The 22,387-nt window shown below is 46.6% G+C and overlaps 1 protein-coding gene across 1 annotated transcript in view; it reads right to left on the bottom strand.

The window, feature by feature from the left end:
* sntg1 (syntrophin, gamma 1) overlaps nucleotides 1-22,387 on the bottom strand; it is a gene marked incomplete at its 5' end in the record, with an annotated part of 174,103 nt that overhangs the window by 57,033 nt on the left and 94,683 nt on the right. The window contains 5 exons of the mRNA XM_085993955.1: nucleotides 4,828-4,866; nucleotides 12,110-12,239; nucleotides 13,233-13,363; nucleotides 18,535-18,617; nucleotides 20,293-20,395. Coding sequence (XP_085850081.1) covers nucleotides 4,828-4,866; nucleotides 12,110-12,239; nucleotides 13,233-13,363; nucleotides 18,535-18,617; nucleotides 20,293-20,395 — 486 coding nt within the window. The remainder of the gene's footprint in view (nucleotides 1-4,827; nucleotides 4,867-12,109; nucleotides 12,240-13,232; nucleotides 13,364-18,534; nucleotides 18,618-20,292; nucleotides 20,396-22,387) is intronic.

Here is a 22,387-nt window from a genome sequence, read left to right as displayed (position 1 = left end):
AAAAAAATGTTTTTTTGTCTGTTTTTTGTTTTTCATACCGACCCCAGCATCTGCAACATTTGACCCCTTGTGACCCCACCTCATTGTTCTTTGATGTAATGTTTTCCTGACTAACCTGTTTGGACACCATTCACACCTTTGATTGCTGTGATTATCTCTCTGCCGAGGTGTGATAAGTGGCAGTTAGAAAGATTACCTGTAATCATCTGGCATTATTCTCTGACTATATAAGCTGTGTCTTTATGCATCTCTCCACTTCAGCTGATGAAGGAGCAGCGCTCCGAAAGCTTGTGATTTCAAATAAAACTGTTGGACTATAACCTGGTGTTGTGTGACTTCTTACATTTGTCCACCCCAGTCCAACCAGGATTTTATACATCTAGATTTGCTCAGAGATATTGCAAACTTGCTCAAGGATGCAAATGCTCTTTCTCTTTGAAATGCACATCTCCATCAGGGCAGGATAATTTGTCATTTTTTAAAAGTCAACACATATTTTCATAACTGTATATTTTTTAATACAAATTAGGGGAGTACCTTAAACAAAAAGTATTCCTCCTAGAATTTTCTTCTCCTTTAAACTTCCAGAGCTAAGTGCTGAAAACTGTTTACAACAACTCTTAATAAAGGTTCTGGGGGGTAAATCTTACTTGATAGGTACACCTAGAGGATTTGATCAATACCTTTGTTTAAAAGCCTACTTTGATTTAGAATTGCAATAGTTTTCTCCCAAGAACCACATAAAGCACTGTAATAAATTTGTCATGCTGTAGTAAGTTCACAGGCCGTTTACACTTGGAAAAATTGATGGCTTTTGCACAAATGCTGACAGTATATCAATATTATAATGAAATGAAAAAATACTGTATCATAAACAGATCAATGGGCTACATTGAGCAGTTGGGAGTCAAAATACCTTGGTGGATGGAAAAAACAGAAAAGGGGAGTTACTCCCGATCAATCTTAGTCCTTTCACTGGCCATGTACATTTTAGTCTATCATGAACTTCAACCCACTTATTTTGTTGCCTTAAAGAAAGTTCTGCATAATTTCTCATTGAACCCAAAATTCATGAAGTAAAACTCCAAAATACCTACCCATTCAAATATCTCTGATATTCAACCCTGGGCAGTCGGTTTCCACAAATGACATTTCCGTGCTCACAGCAGCACAGTAATGATTGTATTTCACAAAATATTTGGTTATGTCGTCTAACTGAGCTCTACAGTTATCCCTGTGACCTTCAATCATATTTCTGGTCAGATAATTATCCAGTTTTGGTATGAAGGAGTTCATCAACACAGCATTACCTACATTTACTGGGTTTCTGTCCCACAGATTCACTATCCGGTGGAGAGAAGAAATTCTAATCTTTTGCCTTCGTTGCAGCTTTGTTTATTTTGAGGCTGTGCCTTCTCTCTCTATCTTCCAGCAGTCTTGTTGTATATTATAAACTAGCTGGAGTGCCCGGCGGTGCCGAGGGTTTTTTGAGGGCATGCTGTTGTTGGAAGAGAGAGAGAGAGACTGGGGGGAGAAGAGAGAGACTGGGGGGAGAGAGCGACTGGGGGGAAGGGGGGAGAGAGCGACTGGGGGGAAGAGAGAGAGAGAGAGAGACTGGGGGGGAGAGAGAGAGGGAAAGAGAGAGGGGAGGAGGGAGAGAGAGAGGGAAAGAGAGAGGGGGAGGGAGAGAGAGAGAGAGAGAGAGACTGGGGGGAGAAGAGAGAGATGGGGGGAAGAGAGAGAGATAGACTGCTGGATTTAGTTTGGGATTAGCCTGGAGAGAGAGGGGGGGAAGGAACGCCTCAGGCCTGGCCCAATGGACCCCTGCGAAGGAAGGTAGGAAGAAGGCGAGCTCTCCCTCCCTCTCCCACCCCCTCACTCTTTCCCTCCCTCACCCTCTCTCTCTCCCTCCCCCTGTTTCTCCCTGCTTTACTCTCTCTCCCTCCCTCCCCTCTCCTCTCCCTCCCTGCCCCACTCCTCTCCCTCCCTCCCCCTCTCCTCTCCCTCCCTCCCCCTCTCCTCACCCTCCCTCCTCCTCTCCTCACCCTCCCTCCTCCTCTCCTCACCCTCCCTCTCTCCTCACCCTCCCTCTCTCCTCACCCTCCCTCCCCTCTCCTTCCCCTCCCTCCCCCTCGCCTCTCCCTCCCTCCCCCTCTCCTCACCCTCCCTCCCTCTCTCCTCCTCCTCCCTCCCCCTCTCCACTCCATCCCTCCCCCTCTCCTCCCCCTCCCTCCCCCTCTCCTCTCCCTCCCTCCCTCTCTCCTCTCCCTCCCCTCTCTCTCCCTCCCCCTCCCTCCCCCTCTCTCTCCCTCCCCCTCCCTCCCTCCCCCTCCCTCCCCCTCTCTCTCCCTCCCCGCTCTCTCTCCCTCCTCTCCCTCCCCTTCTCGTCTCCCTCCCTCCTCTCCCTCCTCTCCCTCCTTCCCTCCCTCCCTCCCTCCTTTCCTCCCTCCCTCCTCTCCCTCCCTCCCTCCTCCCTCCCTCCTCTCTCCTCCCCCTCCCTCCCCCTCTCCTCCCCCTCCCTCCCCCTCTCCTCTCCCTCCCCCTCTCCTCTCCCTCCCTCCCCCTCTCCTCTCCCTCCCTCCCCCTCCCCTCCCTCCCCCTCTCCTCTCCCTCCCCCTCTCCCTCTCTCCCCCTCTCCTCTCCCTCCCTCCCCCTCTCCTCTCCCTCCCCCTCTCCTCCCCCTCCCCTCCTCCTCTCCTCTCCCTCCCCCTCCCCCTGTCCTCTCCCTCCCCCTGTCCTCTCCCTCCCCCTGTCTCTCCCTGGTTTCCTCTCTCTCCCTCCCTCCCCCCCTTTCTCTCCCTCCCTCCCCCTCTCTCTCTCCTTCCCTCCCCCTCTCTCTCTCCCTCCCTCCCCCCTCCCCTCCCTCCCCCTCTCCTCTCCCTCCCCCTCTCCCTCTCTCCCCCTCTCCTCTCCCTCCCTCCCCCTCTCCTCTCCCTCCCCTCCTCCTCTCCTCTCCCTCCCCCTCCCCCTGTCCTCTCCCTCCCCCTGTCCTCTCCCTCCCCCTGTCTCTCCCTGGTTTCCTCTCTCTCCCTCCCTCCCCCCCTTTCTCTCCCTCCCTCCCCCTCTCTCTCTCCTTCCCTCCCCCTCTCTCTCTCCCTCCCTCCCCCTCTCTCTCTCCCTTTCCTCCGAGCCCGGACGCGGTGAGCCGAAGCCCCCATGTGCGGATCAGCGCCTCAGGGCCGGCCGGTGCGTGGCCGAGCACATGAGGCCCGGCCCGACTCTCAGGTCCCGCTCCGGGCCACCGCCGACGTTCACGTGCTCGCTGTCTCCCACCCCGGCAGCCTTTACCAAGATGGCGGCGATGGCTACGCTCGGCTCAGTCCCGTCACGCCAGCCTTTACCAAGAAGGCGGCAATCGCGGGCCGCTGGTTTGGAATCGGGCCCAGCGGGACGGGCGGTGCCTAGCTCGGGCATGGCTGGCGAGAAGAGGCCGAGGCTTCGAGGCCTGAGGCCTGCAGGCAGCTCATCCACCGCTGAGGGGGGGGGGGGAAAGCCCGAGTCCCCTTTGCAAAAGGATTTTTTTTTCTTTTAAAACCAACTTTTTTTTTGCTGGAAATCTATATTTCAAAATAAACACACAGAAAGTGGGAAAAATAAATCAATAGTTAGGAATCAAGATGGCGGCCACTCACCTCAGCTCAGAAGGATTAGGCCCATCCACACATGCAATGAAACGCCCCCCGTGACGCACCGATTGGTCAACCATCAGGTTAATCCCCTGTACGATTGGTCAACCATCACGTCACTCAACGCTAATGAGCAGAATGTTGCTGTTTTTTGAACCTTTTTTGTATACTGTCCGAACAATTTTTTTCTGACCAAAAAGTAAATACACCAGTAGACTCCCCTAATGATAAGCTTTCTTTTGATATAACATATGTGTAGGTACGCTCTATAACTTTTGATTGTATAGCCGGACAGACGGACAGACAGACAAACAGACAAACAGACAAACGCTTTTATATATATAGATAAATGGATCATGACTCTCCTTCGTTTATTTTTGGTATGAAGGATATTCACCTCTGTGAGACCCTTGGTAATGTTGAGCCTGTCTTGAAATCATCCTTTTAGTTCTTCTCTAAACCAATACATCAATGCTGTTTTGAGGATAAGCTGCTCAAAACTGCCTGATGCTCCATCCTCAATGATCTATACAAGGTTAGAATAATTTAGTTCGAATATAGCCACTCCTTCAACATGCATCTTTGTACTTACACTCAATAAGCCTTGTTGGCAGCACCCTCTCAGTCAATAATCCCACACTACTACCATTTTCCTTTTCTGCCTTTCCCAATGAAACTCACTCATTGAGTACACGTTTACAAATTCTCTGCACCAAAATATATTAGGCCACCTTTATTCCCAATTAGATTTTATCTGTCATTTCTTAGCCATTTCACTTAAATTTATCCAGCTCTCTTTGAATGGCACTGTACATGTCCTTGTTAAATTTAAACTTTTGATTGAGAGAACCTGAATCTAGGATTCGCTGAATCTGAATCAAAAGAACAAATTTATCCCAATTCTTGTTCCAAGTAGATTTCAGATCACCAAAGAATATAAAAATATTATTTTTAAAGCAGCAGAAAATATTCTGCACCCAAAGGGTTACTTGGCTGCACAGTCCAGGTCGATGTATTCCTGAATAACCTCATTAATAATATTAATAATCATTTAATGAGCAATTAATGTACATAGGGGATAGTTATGAGCCATTACCATTTATTTCAAGGGCATTTTGCTCCAAAGATATAAAAGACATTCAAAACATAATGGACCTGGTTGACAAATGCATCAATGTGATTATTATAAGTGCCACCTTACCTGTTGATTTACAGGAAAATTTCTGTTTATCTTTTTAATCTGAGAGAAAAAATATTGAATTAGAAGTATTAAATTGTGAACTAAGATAGTAAAGTAGCACAGTAAAACGAAAGAATTGTTATGAAAAAAAACTCGTACAAATGTAACATTTAAATTGTAGTTCTACAGGTTTGTAACAGTGTAACACCATTTAAATCCCATTCACCTATACAGATCATAAATGGCTGGAGTTAAAGTAGGGCACATATTCAAGCTGCAAATTATAATTGAAAGCTTTGGCACATCTTACGCACAAAACCATTGCAACATAACCTACCTGCATGAGGCATGATTCTAACACACAAGACAGGTTGAATACTGGGCACATTTGTCTATTACTGCTCACTATTACATAGGAACAGACCCAAACTGGAGGAGGGTTCTGGAATTACAAGCCCTTGACTGCCTTGGAGGAAGCTATATGGCTATCCTAATATAGGCAGGCTTCCCCTAAGACCAGGGCTAGTACCATGCAGAGCTTATGTTTTGTCCTTCTTCTCATCTACTCTCACACAGGCATATACACAAGTACACAAACATCAAGCACAGTATCTTACAATGTACGCTCTAATTGAAGGTGTGTCCTGGACCCAGATTTGTCAACCAGGTCTGTTAGTGAGCGTGAGGAGGTAACACTGAGTGCACAGGTGAAGAGGAGAGTATGACCATGCCAGAGGAGGAACAGGAACTTGATGCTGGGATATCCATCAATAATCCCTTCTGCTTTGGGAAATGCTACAGTGTGGTGAACTTGGGCACCTGGTGCTTTTCAGTAGGAAAGGAATTGTAAGTATTGGCCAAGCTGACCAATGCATCAGTGATCTATTTCATATGGGCCGATACTGAAGATGATTCCTATGTTAGTATGATAGGAGACAGAGGCAGAAAAGTAGAGAGCACTGGTGGCAGTGGCACTGCTGTCCCAATGTTTCAGGCTGCATAGCTCTGCAACTGGGTGACTGCTGATCTAAAACTCACAGAAGGAGTTGTCAGGTAGATGTGGCAGGACATCTAGATATGGCTGGTGGCATCTGATGGGTAAAGATAGTTTGGCTCTGATACTTGCTGATCTCCCTAGCATGCCATCTTTCATCTTATACTGGTGCAATCATGTAATACTTATTTGGGGTACTTTAAAACCAACTTCCATCATTTAATTTAACTTGACTTGACAACTGCCACGGGGCTCTGCAGATTAAACTTAGATGCTTTATTGCTCCCAGAGCACCCATGAAACTTTGCAAGGGCCTTTTATCTGTCCCCTCTTTTTCAAGCTCTTACTGCTGAAATCTCAATTACAGTCAGCTTTCTGTGATTTTGCAGGTATTCAGCTCTTTTTGTTTACATTCCCTACTCTTCTGATACAATAAAGATTCTAAATGGGATTGGGGGTAAGGTACTGACTTGGATAGAGAACTGGTTGGCAGGCAAGAAGCAAAGAGTTGGAATAAACGGGTCTTTTTCCGAGTGGCAGGCAGTGACTAGTGGGGTACTGCAGGGATCGGTGCTAGGACCCCAGCTATTCACAATATATATTAATTATCTAAACGAGGGAACTAGAAGAATTATCTCCAAGTTTGTAGATGACACAAAGCTGGGTGGGCGTGTGTGCTGTGAGGAGGATGCAGAGAAACTCCAGTATGATTTGGACAGGTTGGGTGATTGGGCAGATGCATGGCAGATGCAGTATAATGTGGATAAATGCGAGGTTATCCACTTTGGTGGCAAAAACAGGAAGGCAGATTATTACCTGAACGGCAATAGATTGGGAAAAAGGGAAGTGCAACGAGACCTGCGTGTCCTTGTCCACCAATCGTTGAAGGTAAGCCTGCAGGTGCAGCAGGCGGTTAAGAAGGCAAATGGTATGTTGGCCTTCATAGCGAGAGGATTCGAGTACAGGAGCAACGATGTCTTGCTGCAGTTGTACAGGGCCTTGGTGAGACCACACTTTGAGTATTGTGTGCAGCTTTGGTCGCCTTATCTGAGGAAGGATGTTCTTGCCATGGAGGGAGTACAGCAAAGATTCACCAGGCTGATACCTGGGATGGCAGGAATGACGTATGAAGAGAGATTGGGTCGATTACGCTTATATTCGCTAGAGTTTAGCAGAATGAGAGGGGATCTCATTGAAACTTATAAAATTCTAACAGGACTAGACAGACTAGATGCAGGAAGGATGTTTCTGATGGTGGGGGATTCCAGAACCAGAGGTCACAGTCTAAAAATAAGGGGTAAGCCATTTAGGACTGAGATGAGGAGGAATTTCTTCACCCAGAGTGGTGAACCTGTGGAATTCTCTACCACAGAAGGCAGTTGAGGCCAATTCATTAAATATATTCAAGAAGGAATTAGATATTTTTCTTAAGGCTAAAGGGATCAAGGAATTTGGGGACAGGGTACTGAATTTGGATGATCAGCCATGATCTCATTAAATGGCGGAGCAGGCTCGAGGGCTGAATGGCCTACTCCTGCTCCTATCTTCTATCTTCATCTTCTATCTACTTCTAAAAATAAATTGTAAAAAAGCAAATACATCTTTTTAGAAAATAAAGCAAAATGACTGCAATAAATTGGTCCCAGAAAACCTAAAAGTTAGAAAAAAAATAATGTGACTCCTTAAGTGCTGCATTGCACATGGAGCTTCCTTATGACCATTCCAGATAGGCAAACAAATGGAGGGGAAGGTCTGCTGTGTTTCATTTTCATGCTTAAATTAAACTCTGGGGCATTTTGTGTGATATTTATGCTGCCCTAAATGGGCAAATCAAGCGGGGACATCAGGAGAGGTGACCAAGCTAGTCTCACACTGCTCCTTATAAATTAATCATGCTCAGATAGGTTTGCTTAAACTGCAGATGTACTACAGATTTTGAAAGAAAAAAGACTTGAATTTACATAGCGCCTTTCATGACATCCCAAAGCACATTACAGCCAATGAAGTACTTTTGAAGTGTAGTCACTGTTGTAAAGTAGGAAATGCAGCAGCCAAGTGCACACAGCAAGCTCTCATAAACAGCAATGTGATAACAACCAGATAATCTGTTTTTGGCCATGTTGATTGAGGGACAAATATTGGCCAAGACACCAGGGATAACTACCCTGCACTTCTATGAAATAGTCCCATGGGATCCTTTACATCTAACCAAGTGGGCAGACGGGGCCTCGGGATAACATTTCATCTGAAAGACGGCACCTCCAACTGTGCAGCACTCCTTCAGCACTGCACTGGAATGTCAGCCTAGATTTTTTGTGCACAAGTCTCTGGACTCGGATTTGAACCTCCAAACTTCTGACTCAGAGGCGAGAGTGTTACCCACTGAGCCACAGCTGATACTGGTATTGTTGTGATTTGTAAACTACATTAAATTGATGAAAAATGTATAGTATAACTGGAGCTTCAGAGGGTAGCTGGTAGAATAATTTGTATAATATCAATTTCATAATAAAATGTTTATTCTCAATCTCCAAGGTGAGGGCTTACAGTTCTGGAAATTGATTATTTTTTACTTTTACTCAGTGAACGTTTTAAGTATTCCCAAGCCACAGATCAGATGTGGCATTGCAGCATTTACAATGCAATCGACCACATCTCCAGCTTCAAAGAACATTTTCTACTGCATTAGTATTTGTAGTGTCAGTCCTTGTGACATCTCAAACCAATGTTGTCAAATATGTTTAATTTAAAACCCTACTTGGGCAGTTTAATGCTGTGGATTAGACATAGAACTGGATTGAGATTGTTCAAATTGATATCATTGGAGATCTTAAAGAGTTAGTTTCATCAAGCAGAATTGAGGCATAGAAACATAGAAGATAGGAGCAGGAGTAGGCCATTCGGCCCTTCGAGCCTGCTCCGCCATTCAACGAGATCATGGCTGATCATCCAAACCCTAGCACCCAGTCCCGACACCGACAGCCATCCCACCCAAGCCCTAACCCCGTAACCCCACGTATTTAATCTCCCCTAACACTAAGGGCCAATTTTTTTTATCATGGCCAATCAACCTAACCCGCACATCTTTGGACTGTGGGAGGAAACCGGAGCACCCGGAGGAAACCCACGCAAACACGGGGAGAATGTGCAAACTCCACACAGACAGTCACCCGAGGCCGGATTTGAACCCGGGTCCCTGGCGCTGTGAGGCAACAGTGCTAACCACTGTTATCTCTACAGTTATCTCTACAGGCAATATACACAGCTTGATTAAGATCAGAGAGTTGTATTCTATGTGTGGTGTGATTGTTTATAACGCATTTTTGACTCTCTCTGCGCATGCGCACCTGTTTGGTACCACGCATGCGCACGCGATCCGATCACGCATCCGCAGTACCCAACAGTGCGGTGACTGCGACGTGCTTCACTGGGCTCCATGCATATAAGGTCAGGGGATCGGATGTGGAGGGGAAAGAGGAGAGGGGATCAAAAGCAGGTGGGGAGGACAGAGAGGGGATCGAGGGGGGAGGAGGGAGGAGACAGGATTGAAGGGGCAGTGTAAGATTCTAAAAAACGTAATAAAACCACTGCTACCGTGTGGAGGTCGAAATTGCGAACGAATCGTGAACGAATGGACTCAAAATGGAAGAAGTCAGCATGTGTTCCTTTGTCTGTGAGGACTCAAAATGGAGGAAGTCAGCATGTGTTCCTTTGTCTGTGAGGACTCAAATGGAGGAAGTCAGCAGGGGGTCCTTTGCCTGTAAGGCAGCATATGGTCCTTTGTTTATGAGACCACATGGACAGGAAAGAGGAACACCGAATGAAGAGGAAGTCCCGCCCCCACACACATCACAGGAACATGAACGTGTCATGCAGAAGGAACTCCAATCAGGGAAGGTTGGGAGTGAAACTGACCTATCAGAGGAAGGCAGAAGAAGAAATATGAGGGGGGCCGACAGGAAGGCACTATAAAGGAATGACCCAGAAGCGGGAAATTCAGAAGAAGAAGAAGAGAAGAGACAAAGAAAGCGGTTTGACTGGCCAGTCTATGTTTGCAACCTACTACTTTTTCTGAACTGATCACCCTGGGATAAGAGTGTGTATGAAAGTCGGACATAGAGCACAGATATTGCTAAAGGGTACTTTTATGTACGGTTGACTTGGGATATGAATCGCCAGGGATTAGCATATAAATTGCTGGGAATACTTTTATGTATGTTTAGCTAAACTGTGTAGCATATTAATTGCGAGGGTGCTTCTATGTACTGCTTGAATAGTGGTTGGGGTTTTGAATCTGTCTTAGGAACAATAAAAGTTTAAAGACAGAACCGGTGTGTCTGGTGTAATTTCTCATAAGTCTCAACTCCGAACTCTATAACCTGTTGGAAGGGGCGAGGGGTAATTCCGCACGTCTTACGCCTTGGGGAGCGCTTGAATTTGGTTCTAATTGCCAATGGTGCAATGGGCAGGTGGGCGTTCGGGTGGTGGTGGTGGTGGTGGTGGGTCTGAACACTTGCAGTGGAAAATGATATTGGGATGCATAAAAACTTTGACTGCCATTCTTGGTTTAATAGTGGGCATCTGTGCATTTATCCCAAATATTGCAGCTCTGTAGCTCTGTAACCAGGGCTCGAAAGAACAAGAGAATAACGATTCAAAGCAGCCCTTTGGCGGTGCTGTTTTTCCAGCCTCACTATCTTATGCAGCCATAACTGAAACCCAACAGGAGTTTGCAATCCCAGTCAGATCTGCAATGTCAGAAAGGAGAGGGGATCGAAGGGGAGAAATGAGAGGGGATCGGAGGAGGGAGAAAAAAAGGGATCAAAGGGGAAAAGGTGAGCTCAGAGAGGGAGGAGCTCAGAGAGAGAGGAGCTCAGAGAGAGGAGGGAGGAGAAGTTCAGGAACTCGGGGAGAGAAGGTCAAGAGCTTATGGTGGGGGGGAGCACGGTGAGAACAGTGGGTGGCGGGGGGAAGAATGTGATCCAGGTCAAAAGGGGAGGAGGGGTAAGAACAAGAACATGATCCAGATGGGAAGATAGATCACGTTCTCCCACCCTCTGTTAGGCCTAGATCACGTTTTTCCACCAGCACCCCCTTTACACCTGCACCACGTTCTCCCTCTCCTCCCCCGCTGCCCACCCCAGGCCACAGCAATTCAAGGGCAACTAGGGATGGGCAATAAATACATTAATGTTTTTAAATGAGAGCTTATTCTGTGTTGGTCCTACAACATGCATAACATTACATTTATGTGTTATTTGCTGGACTCGACTATTCCAATGTTCTCCTGGCCGGGCTCCCATCTTCCACCCTCAATGAACTTGAGGTCATCCAAAATTCTGCTGCATGTATCCTAACACGCAGCAAGTCCCATTCATCCATCATCCCATTCATCCATGCATGGCCACGCAGCTTTCTGGAAGTCCCGTGCAGCCTTTCAAAGGGATTACACCCCCCCAAAACTTAGGGGGAACATTGTCCACCAACATCTTGATTTTAAAGTTCTCATCCTCATGTTAAAATCCCTCCATGGCCTCACCCTTCCCTATCTGAACTCGGCAGTGTGAGTGCTGTGAGTGCTTCTAACCTGGGAGGGTGAGCCCTCTCTGTTCTTTGAAAGCAGTAGTGTTAGCACTGTGAGCTCTGTCTGGAGACTGGCTGTCACAATGAATGGATCAAATTACACATTCCAGACAAACTGCTGGGTGTGTCTTTTCCTCCAAGGGGACCAATCAGAAATCTGGTCTTGTCCTCCAAGGGGTCCAATCAGAACTTTGGTGTTACAGCCTTCTATGGTGGGTGTGTGGATGGGGGAGGGGGGTAAGCCACATTCTTCTGAAGTAATATTTCAAGGAAACAACTCATTTCATTGATGTCAGATGCCTGGATAAAATTAGCACTCTTCCCTTCTTTAGTTCTGCAACTATTATTGGGAACAATATCAGAATCAGATCTGTACCACAAGATGATTTTGTAGATGTAATTAAATATGCTATTGTATTAATTGAACATTATAATTTAGATGTTAAATAACCATGTAAACGTTCTTTAGTGTATTACTGTCACAGTAATTATGGCTAAAGCTTTTGTAAAAGCTTGCTGTTATCTTATAATCATATACGCGTCCCAACGATTCTTTCATTTTCATTTTGCCACTGTAAAATGTGAACATTTTTTTTCAAATGATTAAATGAAAACCTGTATGTCTTGATAGACAAACAACATAAGACACATACAGTAAACCACTGGCTTACCGAGGTGGAAGGCTAAAACTTCATTTTTTTCTTGAGTACAAACATCCGTACTTACATTGTGCTTGGTAAGGTTGGATATATTAATTGCTAGTGCTTGTAGCCAATCTATACAGTCTTCAGCAGTGAGACACTGAATGACACCGCTGCATACTCCATCCACAGCAACTACTTGAAATGCATTTTGCCTAAAAATGTCACAAGACATATGAATAGAAAATTATCCAATATTATACTGCAACCTGTAAAGGCTGAGAGACACTGGCCCGGATTTTACTCTTTGGGGTGAAGTTCCCACAGGGCGGGACTTCCGTCTACCCCACTGAATCCGTCTCAACCCAAACCCATTTCATTAAGTCCGATTTCACTCCAAAGTGGGATATTGAAAACATCTTTCAGTACTTTTCTGATGTTGGACTGAAACTAACTATCAATGACGTGAAAGATAGAAATTTTATCAGAATTCATCACAAATGTGCTGCTAATTTCTCAGCCTGCTGACATAGTGGGCTGGATTTTCCTCCGCAAACTCACCCAAATCAAATGAAACTGCAGCAGAAATGGTGGGATAATGGGACACTGAGGCCTACCGCTGGCTGCCCATCCTGACCTGGATTTCTCATCTCCACCAGGACTGCTGCTGGTTTCCCCTTCATGACGGGAAGGCGAAACCTTGGTTCCCGGGAGATTGTCCTTCCATTTACCCCTGTTACTTCTGCTCCCTAGGACCACCTGGAGAAAGATGGCAGTCGGTCCAGGTAGCGGCAGCAATGGCCTGAAAGTCTCCTGATGGAGGGAGTGGGCCTATTAGCGGCCTTCACTCGCTGCACTTTACCCTCTGGCTCTGCCAAGATCTACAAATCATATAAGTTTGTTCACCTTCGGGGCTTTTTTGCCCCTTTAAAATGCCTCACTGCCTCTTCTGCAGTGGGACTGTTTCATCTTTCTGGCCCGGCAGTGGTGGGCTTCCCCTTGCTGGCAGAGATGTATGACTAATGAGCCCAGACTGAGAAAAATGGGTTGTGGTCACAGCAGCAGGAGGAAAATCCAAGCCATAGTGTAATCCTTGAGGAGAAGATTTGTTAAATATTTAAATGTTAAATATACTTGTGGCACCTCAATTCCAAGTACCAAACTTGAACATTAACTTGCTGTAAATAAGTAATATTTTGAACCATTACCTGGAAATATCAGTTCCTGGGATATGGTGTGACAAACGAGAATGAAGAAGGGGGATTAGCCGCAGGTCACACCATCGCTTCTCCCACTTTAGGCCTGAGGATGTAGGCCATGAAGAACATGATAATGAATCCTGAAAAATATTAGTCATATTACACTTTCTAACTGTAACTTATTTATAATAAAGTTTGTTTGTAAAGCTTTTGCAAACAAATACAAGTTATTATAATCACAGCCGGGCATTTCTTTTATTTAAGTATATATTGAAGCAGTATGATGGAGTGAATATCAAATCAAGCACATTGAGATCTGATAAACCTGGGGTAGAGAATCAATAATATCCTAATACTTTGACATGTTCTGTTAATCCTTTGACAAATACTTTGACAGAAGAAAGGCTGTGTCTGTTGGGTTTAAATTATATTATATTATATTAACATTCTAAAAGGGATGTTATTTTAGACTCCTCAAAGCCAATATAAAAATTCTTAATACACTTCAACAGCACTGTAGCAAAAATATTGAAAGCCTCTGTGGTGTTAGCTCTCATGTAAGAACCATGGAGGTGTAATTCCTCTTAGTGCACAGACAGTCGATTAAACAGGAGTTCAATTTTTTTCCTTTTTCGCATTAGAGGAACATAGGGCTAGATTTTCAGTATAGACAGTTTTGGGGCGCTAACCTTAGCGCCCGCCCGAAGTTAGCGCCCGCCCCAAAGTAGCGCCCCGTTGCCGGAAATTCAGTGGCTTCACCCTAAGAGATTGGTGGAGCGCTAAAAGAGGCGTTCCACTCCTATCTTTAGGCGCTAAGCCGGCGGTCCAGAGGGATAGCGCCCAGGCGGGGCGCAGCGCGGGTGCGGTCATTTTTGGACTGACAGCAGACCCCGTGGCGCCGACCAGCTCTTAAAGGGGGAAGGGACGAATTGGTCTGCTGCCACGCCCTGCACGCTGCAGCCTTGCAAAGAGGCCTCAACACTGCTGCTCAGCCCCAGGGAGTCATGGCAACGCCAGAAAAGGCCCGTCAGCGTGCCCTGCGCTTCTCAGAGGGTGATCTGGACATAATGGTCACAGCTCTGGAGGTGAGGCGCAAGATCTTGTTCCCAGAGAGTGGGAGGAATCCAACCCACCACGACTACACCAAAGCCTGGAAGCAGATCGCCCAGAGGGTGACGTTCACCGGCGATGCCCCCAGGACCCACAAACAATGTCGTAAAAAATACAACGATCTGACCAGGATTGCGAAGGTGAGTAGCCTTTCCAGTCTCCTCCTCATTCTTGCATGTACACCTGACATGATGGGCAAAGGGAGCTGAAAGTCCTATTGGCCAGCCCTCAGCCAGCAGCATTGGGACAGTCATGAGCATCACATGGCCATTCGGTACTCTACACTTTGTCCAAGCTATTCCACCATGGGAGGCAGTGCACACTACATCAGGGCTTCACTCTGTCCACGCTATTCCACCATGGGAGGCAGTGCACACTACATCAGGGCTTCACTGCGCACTTACAGCCCGTCCTTTCTCTTGCAGGCTAAAGTAGCGTTTAATCGCCAGGTGCGTGCCAGGGGTGGCCGCGCCAAGCTGCAGAAGCTCACTCGGCTGGAGGAGCGCGTGTGTGTGCTCATGGGAGCCCGTGTGATTGTCCCCACAGCGTGCGGAGTATCCGACCCTCCACTGCCCGGCAATGGTAAGGACCTCGCCTTTTGGCCCTCTCGCGTCGCACTGGCCCATCCGAGCTACCTCCTTTGCCACTGTCCCACCAATGCGCTGAATGCCACCAGTCCTAACTCCCTCGCTGACGCCGTCTCCTCACTCTGAAGCTACTCTTGTGCATTCCTGCTTTCAGCTGGTGACGACCAGGACCCTGAAGCTGCCAGTGACAGCACCTCCGACCAGGAGGAGGAGGAGGAGCAAGCCGGACCTTCGGGGGAACAGTCACGTCCCGCAGGAGAGGAGGAAATGCTTGACACCTCCTCACTGGACGAGTGCCTGGAGGAACTGTCGCAGGGCAATGCAGCTTCTGGGACCAGTGGCGTCCAGCCACCCAGGAGCCGTGCGCGTGGCCCGCGGCCTTCCCCCCAAAGGGGAGAAGGATCAGAGAGGAGTGCTGCTGATCGGCACACTCGCCGCCAGCAACGCGGCAAGGGTCCCCTAGTTCGGCCCCCTCCTCCCCAGCGGGAGAGTCGCGACTCCAGTCCGGACACCTTCACCTTGGAGGAGGTGCGGAAGCTGGATAAGATGGCCGAGGATTCGGACCGGCGCCACACGGAGCTCATGAGCGTGGTGGGGCGCATGCCTGAGGCCATCGAGTCGCTGGCGACCAGTGTGCGCGAGTTCGGGGCAGCAACTGCCGCGAGTGGCCGCATGCTGACTGATGCCGTCAAGACCCTGGCGGCTGTGATGCGCGCGCACACCAGGACCACAGGGGCACTCACTGCTGCCACACGCGCTGTCTCAGGCAGGCATCGCCAGGGCAGCCGCCGCGCTGGACCATCCCAGCAAGCCGCCCCTTGGCTGATTGTTGCGGATCCTGCAGTGCGGGCCCGGCCGAGTGCCACCGCGCCACAGCACCAGCCAGCGCATCCCAGACGCCAGCTGGCCCACATTGCGCCATCCGTCGCCGCCATTCCCCCACTGGGGCGTCAAGGGCAAGCGGCTGCTGCTGATGGTGGCCACGCTCAGGTGCGCCACTCAGCAGACGGCCCCTCGAGGCCCAAACGCCGTGTAGGCCGCCCCCCAGCGGCATCTGGCGGAAGGGCATCTGAGCCTCAGGCACCTTCCCCCAGCCTCGCAGCAGCCACTGGGCAGAGCTTGCGAAGGAGCAGCAGGCCGGGCAGGGGAGGCAAAAGGCTGGGCAAGGTCTCGCTGGCCTTTATACTGGAGAGTACGTCCCCTTTAATTTGCGCCCCCCGGGGCCCGCGCTGGTTGTGTTGCGTTCCTTTTTCCAAACGCTCCGGCCGCCAGCCGCACAATGGGGCGGTCAGACTGAAGTTGGGAATCGGGGCGCACAAAGGGCGTTGCACGAGGATGTGACGTCATTTTCTGCGCGCGCATCTGGGCGGGCGCTAAACTTTGCGCCGGCGCTAACGGGCAACTTAATTTGGGGCGGGGCGCAAACTGCGCTGCGCCCGGGCGCTACACGCATAGCGCCCGAAAATCACTTCTCTTAAGGCGCTAACTGCTGGCACAAGCGACTGAAAATCTAGCCCATACACCTTTATTTTGTGTGCTTTCTGAAAGCTCACATGCACCTGCAAGAATTCTGCTTAACAAGCTACACAGATACTGAACTGGTATAAATAGTGCTCTATGGGCCAAAGCAGCTGTGGAGTGTGCAATATCCAGGAAACTGGAACAACAGTGTGAACAGGGAACACCATCATTTACAGATAAATATCCGTAGGTTACAGTTGATGTGAGGGCAAAAAGAATGATTTTGTAAGGTATGAAAGGGCAGCCCACTAACAACATTCTCCTTGTTTACAAAATTTAAATCTGTGCAATTATGTTTCAGCAGATGCAAAGCAATAAATATAGTACTCTGTGATATATGCAATGTATTGTCTGAGCAACCCCCATTCCTAGCACTGCATCCCACTGAAGAACAATGACCCCAATCAACATGATTGCTAGTAGACAGGATTCCCCATTCTCAGAACCAACTAATCTTCAGAGACCAAGGACAAACAAATTACCTCAATCTCTAAACCAGTATTGTGCCCAGCACAAGCGTATCCAAGCCAAGGAACCTGAATCCATTGATGAACTTCACCCGTAACATGTAGTCAATGGTTTAATAAAATATAGACGTGACAAAACTCTTGAGAATTCAATAAAAAAAGAATAAAAGGGTAGATGTTCCAAGTCTTTGTTCATGATGAGATACCTCACCCATCACCAGTGCATACTGGAAAATTGAGGCACCTAGCCAGCGAGTTACTGATACACACTGGTAGCAGATGAACTCAGTCGCAAAATCTACAGTATAATTCATAGATGGCATTATTGGGGGATTCAAATTCTACTTAATGTCATCTCTTATTGTCCAGTTTCTTTAACATTCTAGCTCTTTAGATTGCTAGCTCTACATATTGTCACTTTTTTACAATACATTTTCATGTAGATGTAAGTTAATGTACTTCTCCATTCATAGCACTTTTAGCCATTTACACATTTTTCTGGAGATTCTGTTGATCTCCCACCAACGTTATAGCAGGAGATTTGGCGAAGTCCTGCAGAAATTCAGGGTCAGTATCATGTCAGGGCAGACCTGAATTTCCATAGGTTTCTCCCGATCTCTTACCATAACTTTGGTAGCTGATTGCCGGAACCCCAGGATAAGTGGCGTAAAAGGATATTTTACTCATTTACACCATTTTTTCTGGGACTCCACCAATCCCCTACCAGAGAAACCTGCAGAACTCTGAGGTTTTGACATGTCTGTAATGAGTACATATAATTGCCAATTGTGTTGTTGAGAAACAACAATAGAAAATGTTGGAAACACTCAGCAGGTCAGACAGCATTGTGGAGAGAGAAACAAAGTTAACGATTCAGGTCGATTACCCTTCGTCAGAACTGGAAAAAGTTGGAGAAGTAACAGATTTTTAAGCAAATGTGGGGCAGGGAAAGGGAGGAGGGGAGGAAAGAACAAAGGGAAGGTCTGTGATAGGATGGAAGGCAGGGGAGATTAAAAGACAAAAGGGATGATGGTGCAAGGCAAAAGGAGATGGTCATGGGACAAATTAAGAAACAAAAGATGACTAGATGAAGTGTAAATGGCAGAATCATCAACAGCTACCATGTGAGAGAAGAAAGAAAACATAGGGGCCGAGGTTATAGTCTGAAATTGTTGAACTCTATGTTGAGTTCAGAAGGCTGTAAAGTGTCTAATTGAAAGATGAGGTGCTGTTCCTCGAGCTTACGTTGAGCTTCGGAACAGTGTAAGAGGCCGAGGATGGTGAGATCAAAGTGGGAGTGGAGCGGAGAATTAAAGTGACAGGCGACAGGAAGCTCGGGGTCACACTTATGGACTGAACGGAGGTGTTCCGCAAAGCGGTCGCCCAATCTGCGTTGTTGAGATGATTGGCAAGAGGTTTGCGACTGAGCTACTGGGAATATTTTCCTTTGTTTGATATTTCTTGTGAAATAAACATGAGTACAAAGTGGGGAACAGCACTTTGAACTCATGTCTACCTTCTTTGCTAAAAATAGCAAAAAGAGGAAAATATACACCACTACTGAAGCTATTACATATAGGAAAATAGTTTTGGCACATAAAGTTTAAAGGTAGAATTGTATCTTACTGTATTGTTGGGATGATAGTTAAGATGCAATCCACTGTCACAAAGTGGAGAAGATGTACCACTGCTCTGATCACTGGGGACACCTGTAAGCAAATGAAAAATAGATTGACATACGATCAAATTCAATGCTGATTACTTTTGGTTTGCAATATGTTCAGCAACATTTATAGAAGAATCCAAAACTACAGCATTCCCCCAGACAACATGATAAAAAAACATAGGACAAGAAAAGGAAATTTGGTACATTTTTCCGATGGGCCCCACGGACCATTTACAATCCTCCCTATCATGGACTTTTCCCCATTTATCTAATCTTCTGATGAGGAAAAGTTTATATACATGCTCACTGACACATTAAGGTAATCAGACAGAATGTCTGGCTGGTTATTTCTCCATAGATATTTCCTTGGTCCAATTTCCAAGGAGTATTTGATTATCTTCATCTACATGTACAAATCATAATTGCATAAAACAATCCTTCCTAACATGTATCAGGAACAATGGTTTATATCCATCTTTACCTTTCTTGTTGTGAACAGAGGAAAATATGGTCAATTAATGAGGTTTCCATGTATAGAAAATCAGGAACTAAAACATGTACTCAGCAGCTTCATTAATAGAGCATATTTCCATCTGTTCCCTATTTTTAGCAATAAGGTCGACATTTGTATAACGTGTTCCTGAGAGTGAAAATGATGTGACCATGTGAATTACTATGTGTTTTTTAATTATTAATATTGCTTAAATAGCTAGCTTTAAGATCACAACATTTGAAATAATATGAATTAATTTAATGCAAGTTGCCCAAAAAATGTTATGAGATGATTCCAGGTAGGGAAGCCTAGAGATTAATTAGCTGTAGCGTCAAACAGCTTTTCTAAGGAGGCAGTAAATATCAGCAAAGCTTGGCAGCAGACAGCAGTCATACCCATGCATTCATGGGTACACACTGAAAACACCTGAACTTCATGCTGATGAAACCTTTTGACCTGCAACAAACTGTCAAAAAGGAAACAAAAACATTGGGTTAGAAATTGCAGGTCAGAGGGGTTCCTCCCCCCATCACCACTACCTAAGGCCACAGCTTTCCGCATCTGACGGGCAGGCAAGCCTGTCAATCAGGCTGGTTGTCAGGCAGGGAACCTGGGAAAAAATTCACACACGCACTGGAGTTAAAACTCCACGGCATGTGGGGAAACCCACACTGCCGGATTTCCCAACCACAACTCCTCCAACCACTCCGAAGCTACGCTCCAGTAAACATCGGGGCCCATATCTCTGATAAAGCAGCATTTAAAAATAGTTGGTTTCTGGTGGGAGAAAGTACGGTTATCCACCTCCCCTTCTTTTGCCTTTGAGAGACTGATGATTGAATTTATCTGACTCTCATCAGAACAAGCTCAATTGATTTAAAATCTAGTCTGGTTTTTCATGGGCCACGTACATTTTTAGTCTGTAGAAGTCAATTTAATTCAATTTTGAATTAATTTACTTCTAATATGGGAAATGTACCATTGCCTCAATAGACCGTTACTTATTAAATCAAGTAAATCTTGACCTAAGGCCAGTGTTCAAGCATAAGATTGGCACGGTCTTGTTTATATCACATGCTGATTAACTCAAGCTGACCCTCCGCACAAACTGAATAACTAAACAGTTAGAAGATCTGTGCAGTGGAATGATACAGAAACAATATGTGAACAATAATAAGTGTTTAGCCAGGATCATTCATTGTATAATAAAATTAACAGTGCTTACATGTGCAGTCTTCATACAGAGGGAGTTTCAGGAAGGCAGGAGCTCTCTTTAAAAATGAAACTGTCAGAGTTACTTCTTCCCCAGCATTGCGCAGAACTTGAACCTGTGGCTCATTACAACACATAGTTAAAGGTAAGAAAATTGAATTCATTTAACAAGCAGCCAGTACTAAATATTTCTATTTAAAGGAGCTGTAATTTTATCAACATAAACATTCAAATCATAGATGCTCTCAATGAAATAAAATAAAAAGTATCAAAACAAAAACGTCATGGGGGAAAAATTGGATTGCTTTGCGCCTCCGGCGATGACATCATCGTCCCGCTCGCGCCTCAGCCACAAATTTCGGTAGCACCCCCTGACCTATTGCTGGACGATATGTCCAACAGGGTCAGGGTGGCATTTCTGCAGCCTCAGCGGCACAAGTTAAAGGGCAGGTGTCGGGCGGCCATTTTTTTGACCGACTGCCAGCACCTGCCCGCTTCCCCTTCTTTATTCGGGGTGCCGGCCGTGATCGCTCAGCGGGGCACTCCTCTTGAGTGCCAGGTTGCTTCCCCGGCACCCCACACCCAGGAGGGCACCAGTGCGCACAGCGCTATGCCCCTCCCCTTTAATCATGGGAGGTAGGCCTGCAATACCACGGTGCTATGTGCCGACGCGCGTGGCGCTGTTGCACATAGCACTGTGATATTCAGTTGTAGCGCCCCAGGAAGGAGGTGGCACGCTTCCACTAGTGCCCTGCCTCCTGCTTGGGGCGCTACCATTGAATTTACGGTGCAGGGGTGCTAACTTTTTCGGGGCGCTAAAAGTAGCAAAGTTAGCACCCCAAAGGGGGGGCCACCGAATTTCACTCCCCATTTGTTTTTTCCAGCAGACTTGGTATGTGAATACATAGGCCTGCTAATTGTATTGCCTGAAGGGAAAAACAGGGCGAGACAGGTGGAGAGAATGGAATGGTTCGTGAAACAATAAAATGTGCAGAGCTGTCAACACTAAGTAAATACCAGGAGTGACATTTTTGGTCATCAAAAGTGGTATACCCTGAAACACATTTATATATAAAGACCTGTGATCATTCTTAAGAGTGCCAGACATCAGAAACTAATGTCAAACTAAAATGAATGATTGCTGCTTCTAATGAGTTGCACTTGCAAGTCTATATATTGGTGGGATGAGAGACAGAGACCACTGTTTGGCATCAATGAGCTATATTGTCACTCTCAAAAGAACATGCTAATCAGAAATGGAGAAAGAGCAAGTATCAGTTGAAATATTGGGTACAGGATTATGGATAAGCTTGGATCGTTTCTCTGGACTTTTCATTTAATAGGTAAGATTAGTGATTATAATTTTGCACACAGCTATATTAGCCTGAATCACAAAAGATGATGAGAAATGACAAAAAAGCCATTTGCTTATTAAATGGTATGACTGAATTTTCTCACTGCTCTGAGAACAGAATTGTTAAATATACCTGATATACCTATCAATTCATCCAATGAAAAGCGACGAGTTAAGAAAGTAACTATAGGTTTTTATTGGCTAAATAACAGAGCCCACCCTCGTGGGTGATCGGATACAACAAGGAGGAATGCCAGCCAGTCGACTACCTTTATACTTGGGCAGGTAGGTGGAGTCATGGGCGGAGTCAGCAGTGGTCAGCCCAGGTATAGCAGCGTGACAAGAGGCGACCTCGTATAGTGATACAACAGTGTGAACAGTGATAACCATAGAGTAACGATATAACAGTGATAACTATAGTGTAACGATAGTGAACGATAAAAGTAGTTTACCACATTCACCCCTTGTTTAGATTTGAGTCCGGCGGGGTGAAGTGTACTACCAGTTCTGGTATGTCAGTCTGTCCGGAGGCCTCGTAAGCCTTTCTGATTGTCGCAGCGGCGGTGTTGCATTATCCAGTGTTAATGCTGGTGTCTGCGTGGTCGGCGAAGGCTCGTGGGGTTCCGGCATGCCGTCTACCTGGGCTGGAATTGGGGGGGTGGTGGGGGGTGGTGAAGGTGGTGTCTCCGGAGTGCCCAAGGGTGCGAGGTCTCGTAAGGAGACTGTGTCCTCCCGCCCGTCTGGGTATGCCACA

This window comes from Somniosus microcephalus, chromosome 7 (assembly GCF_052327205.1).
Source record: "Somniosus microcephalus isolate GS21.2 chromosome 7, FLI_Smic_1.0, whole genome shotgun sequence".
NCBI classification, from domain to species: Eukaryota; Metazoa; Chordata; class Chondrichthyes; order Squaliformes; family Somniosidae; genus Somniosus; species Somniosus microcephalus.
Note: the sequence above shows the minus strand (reverse complement) of the source record. Positions and strands in the feature narration are given on the sequence as shown.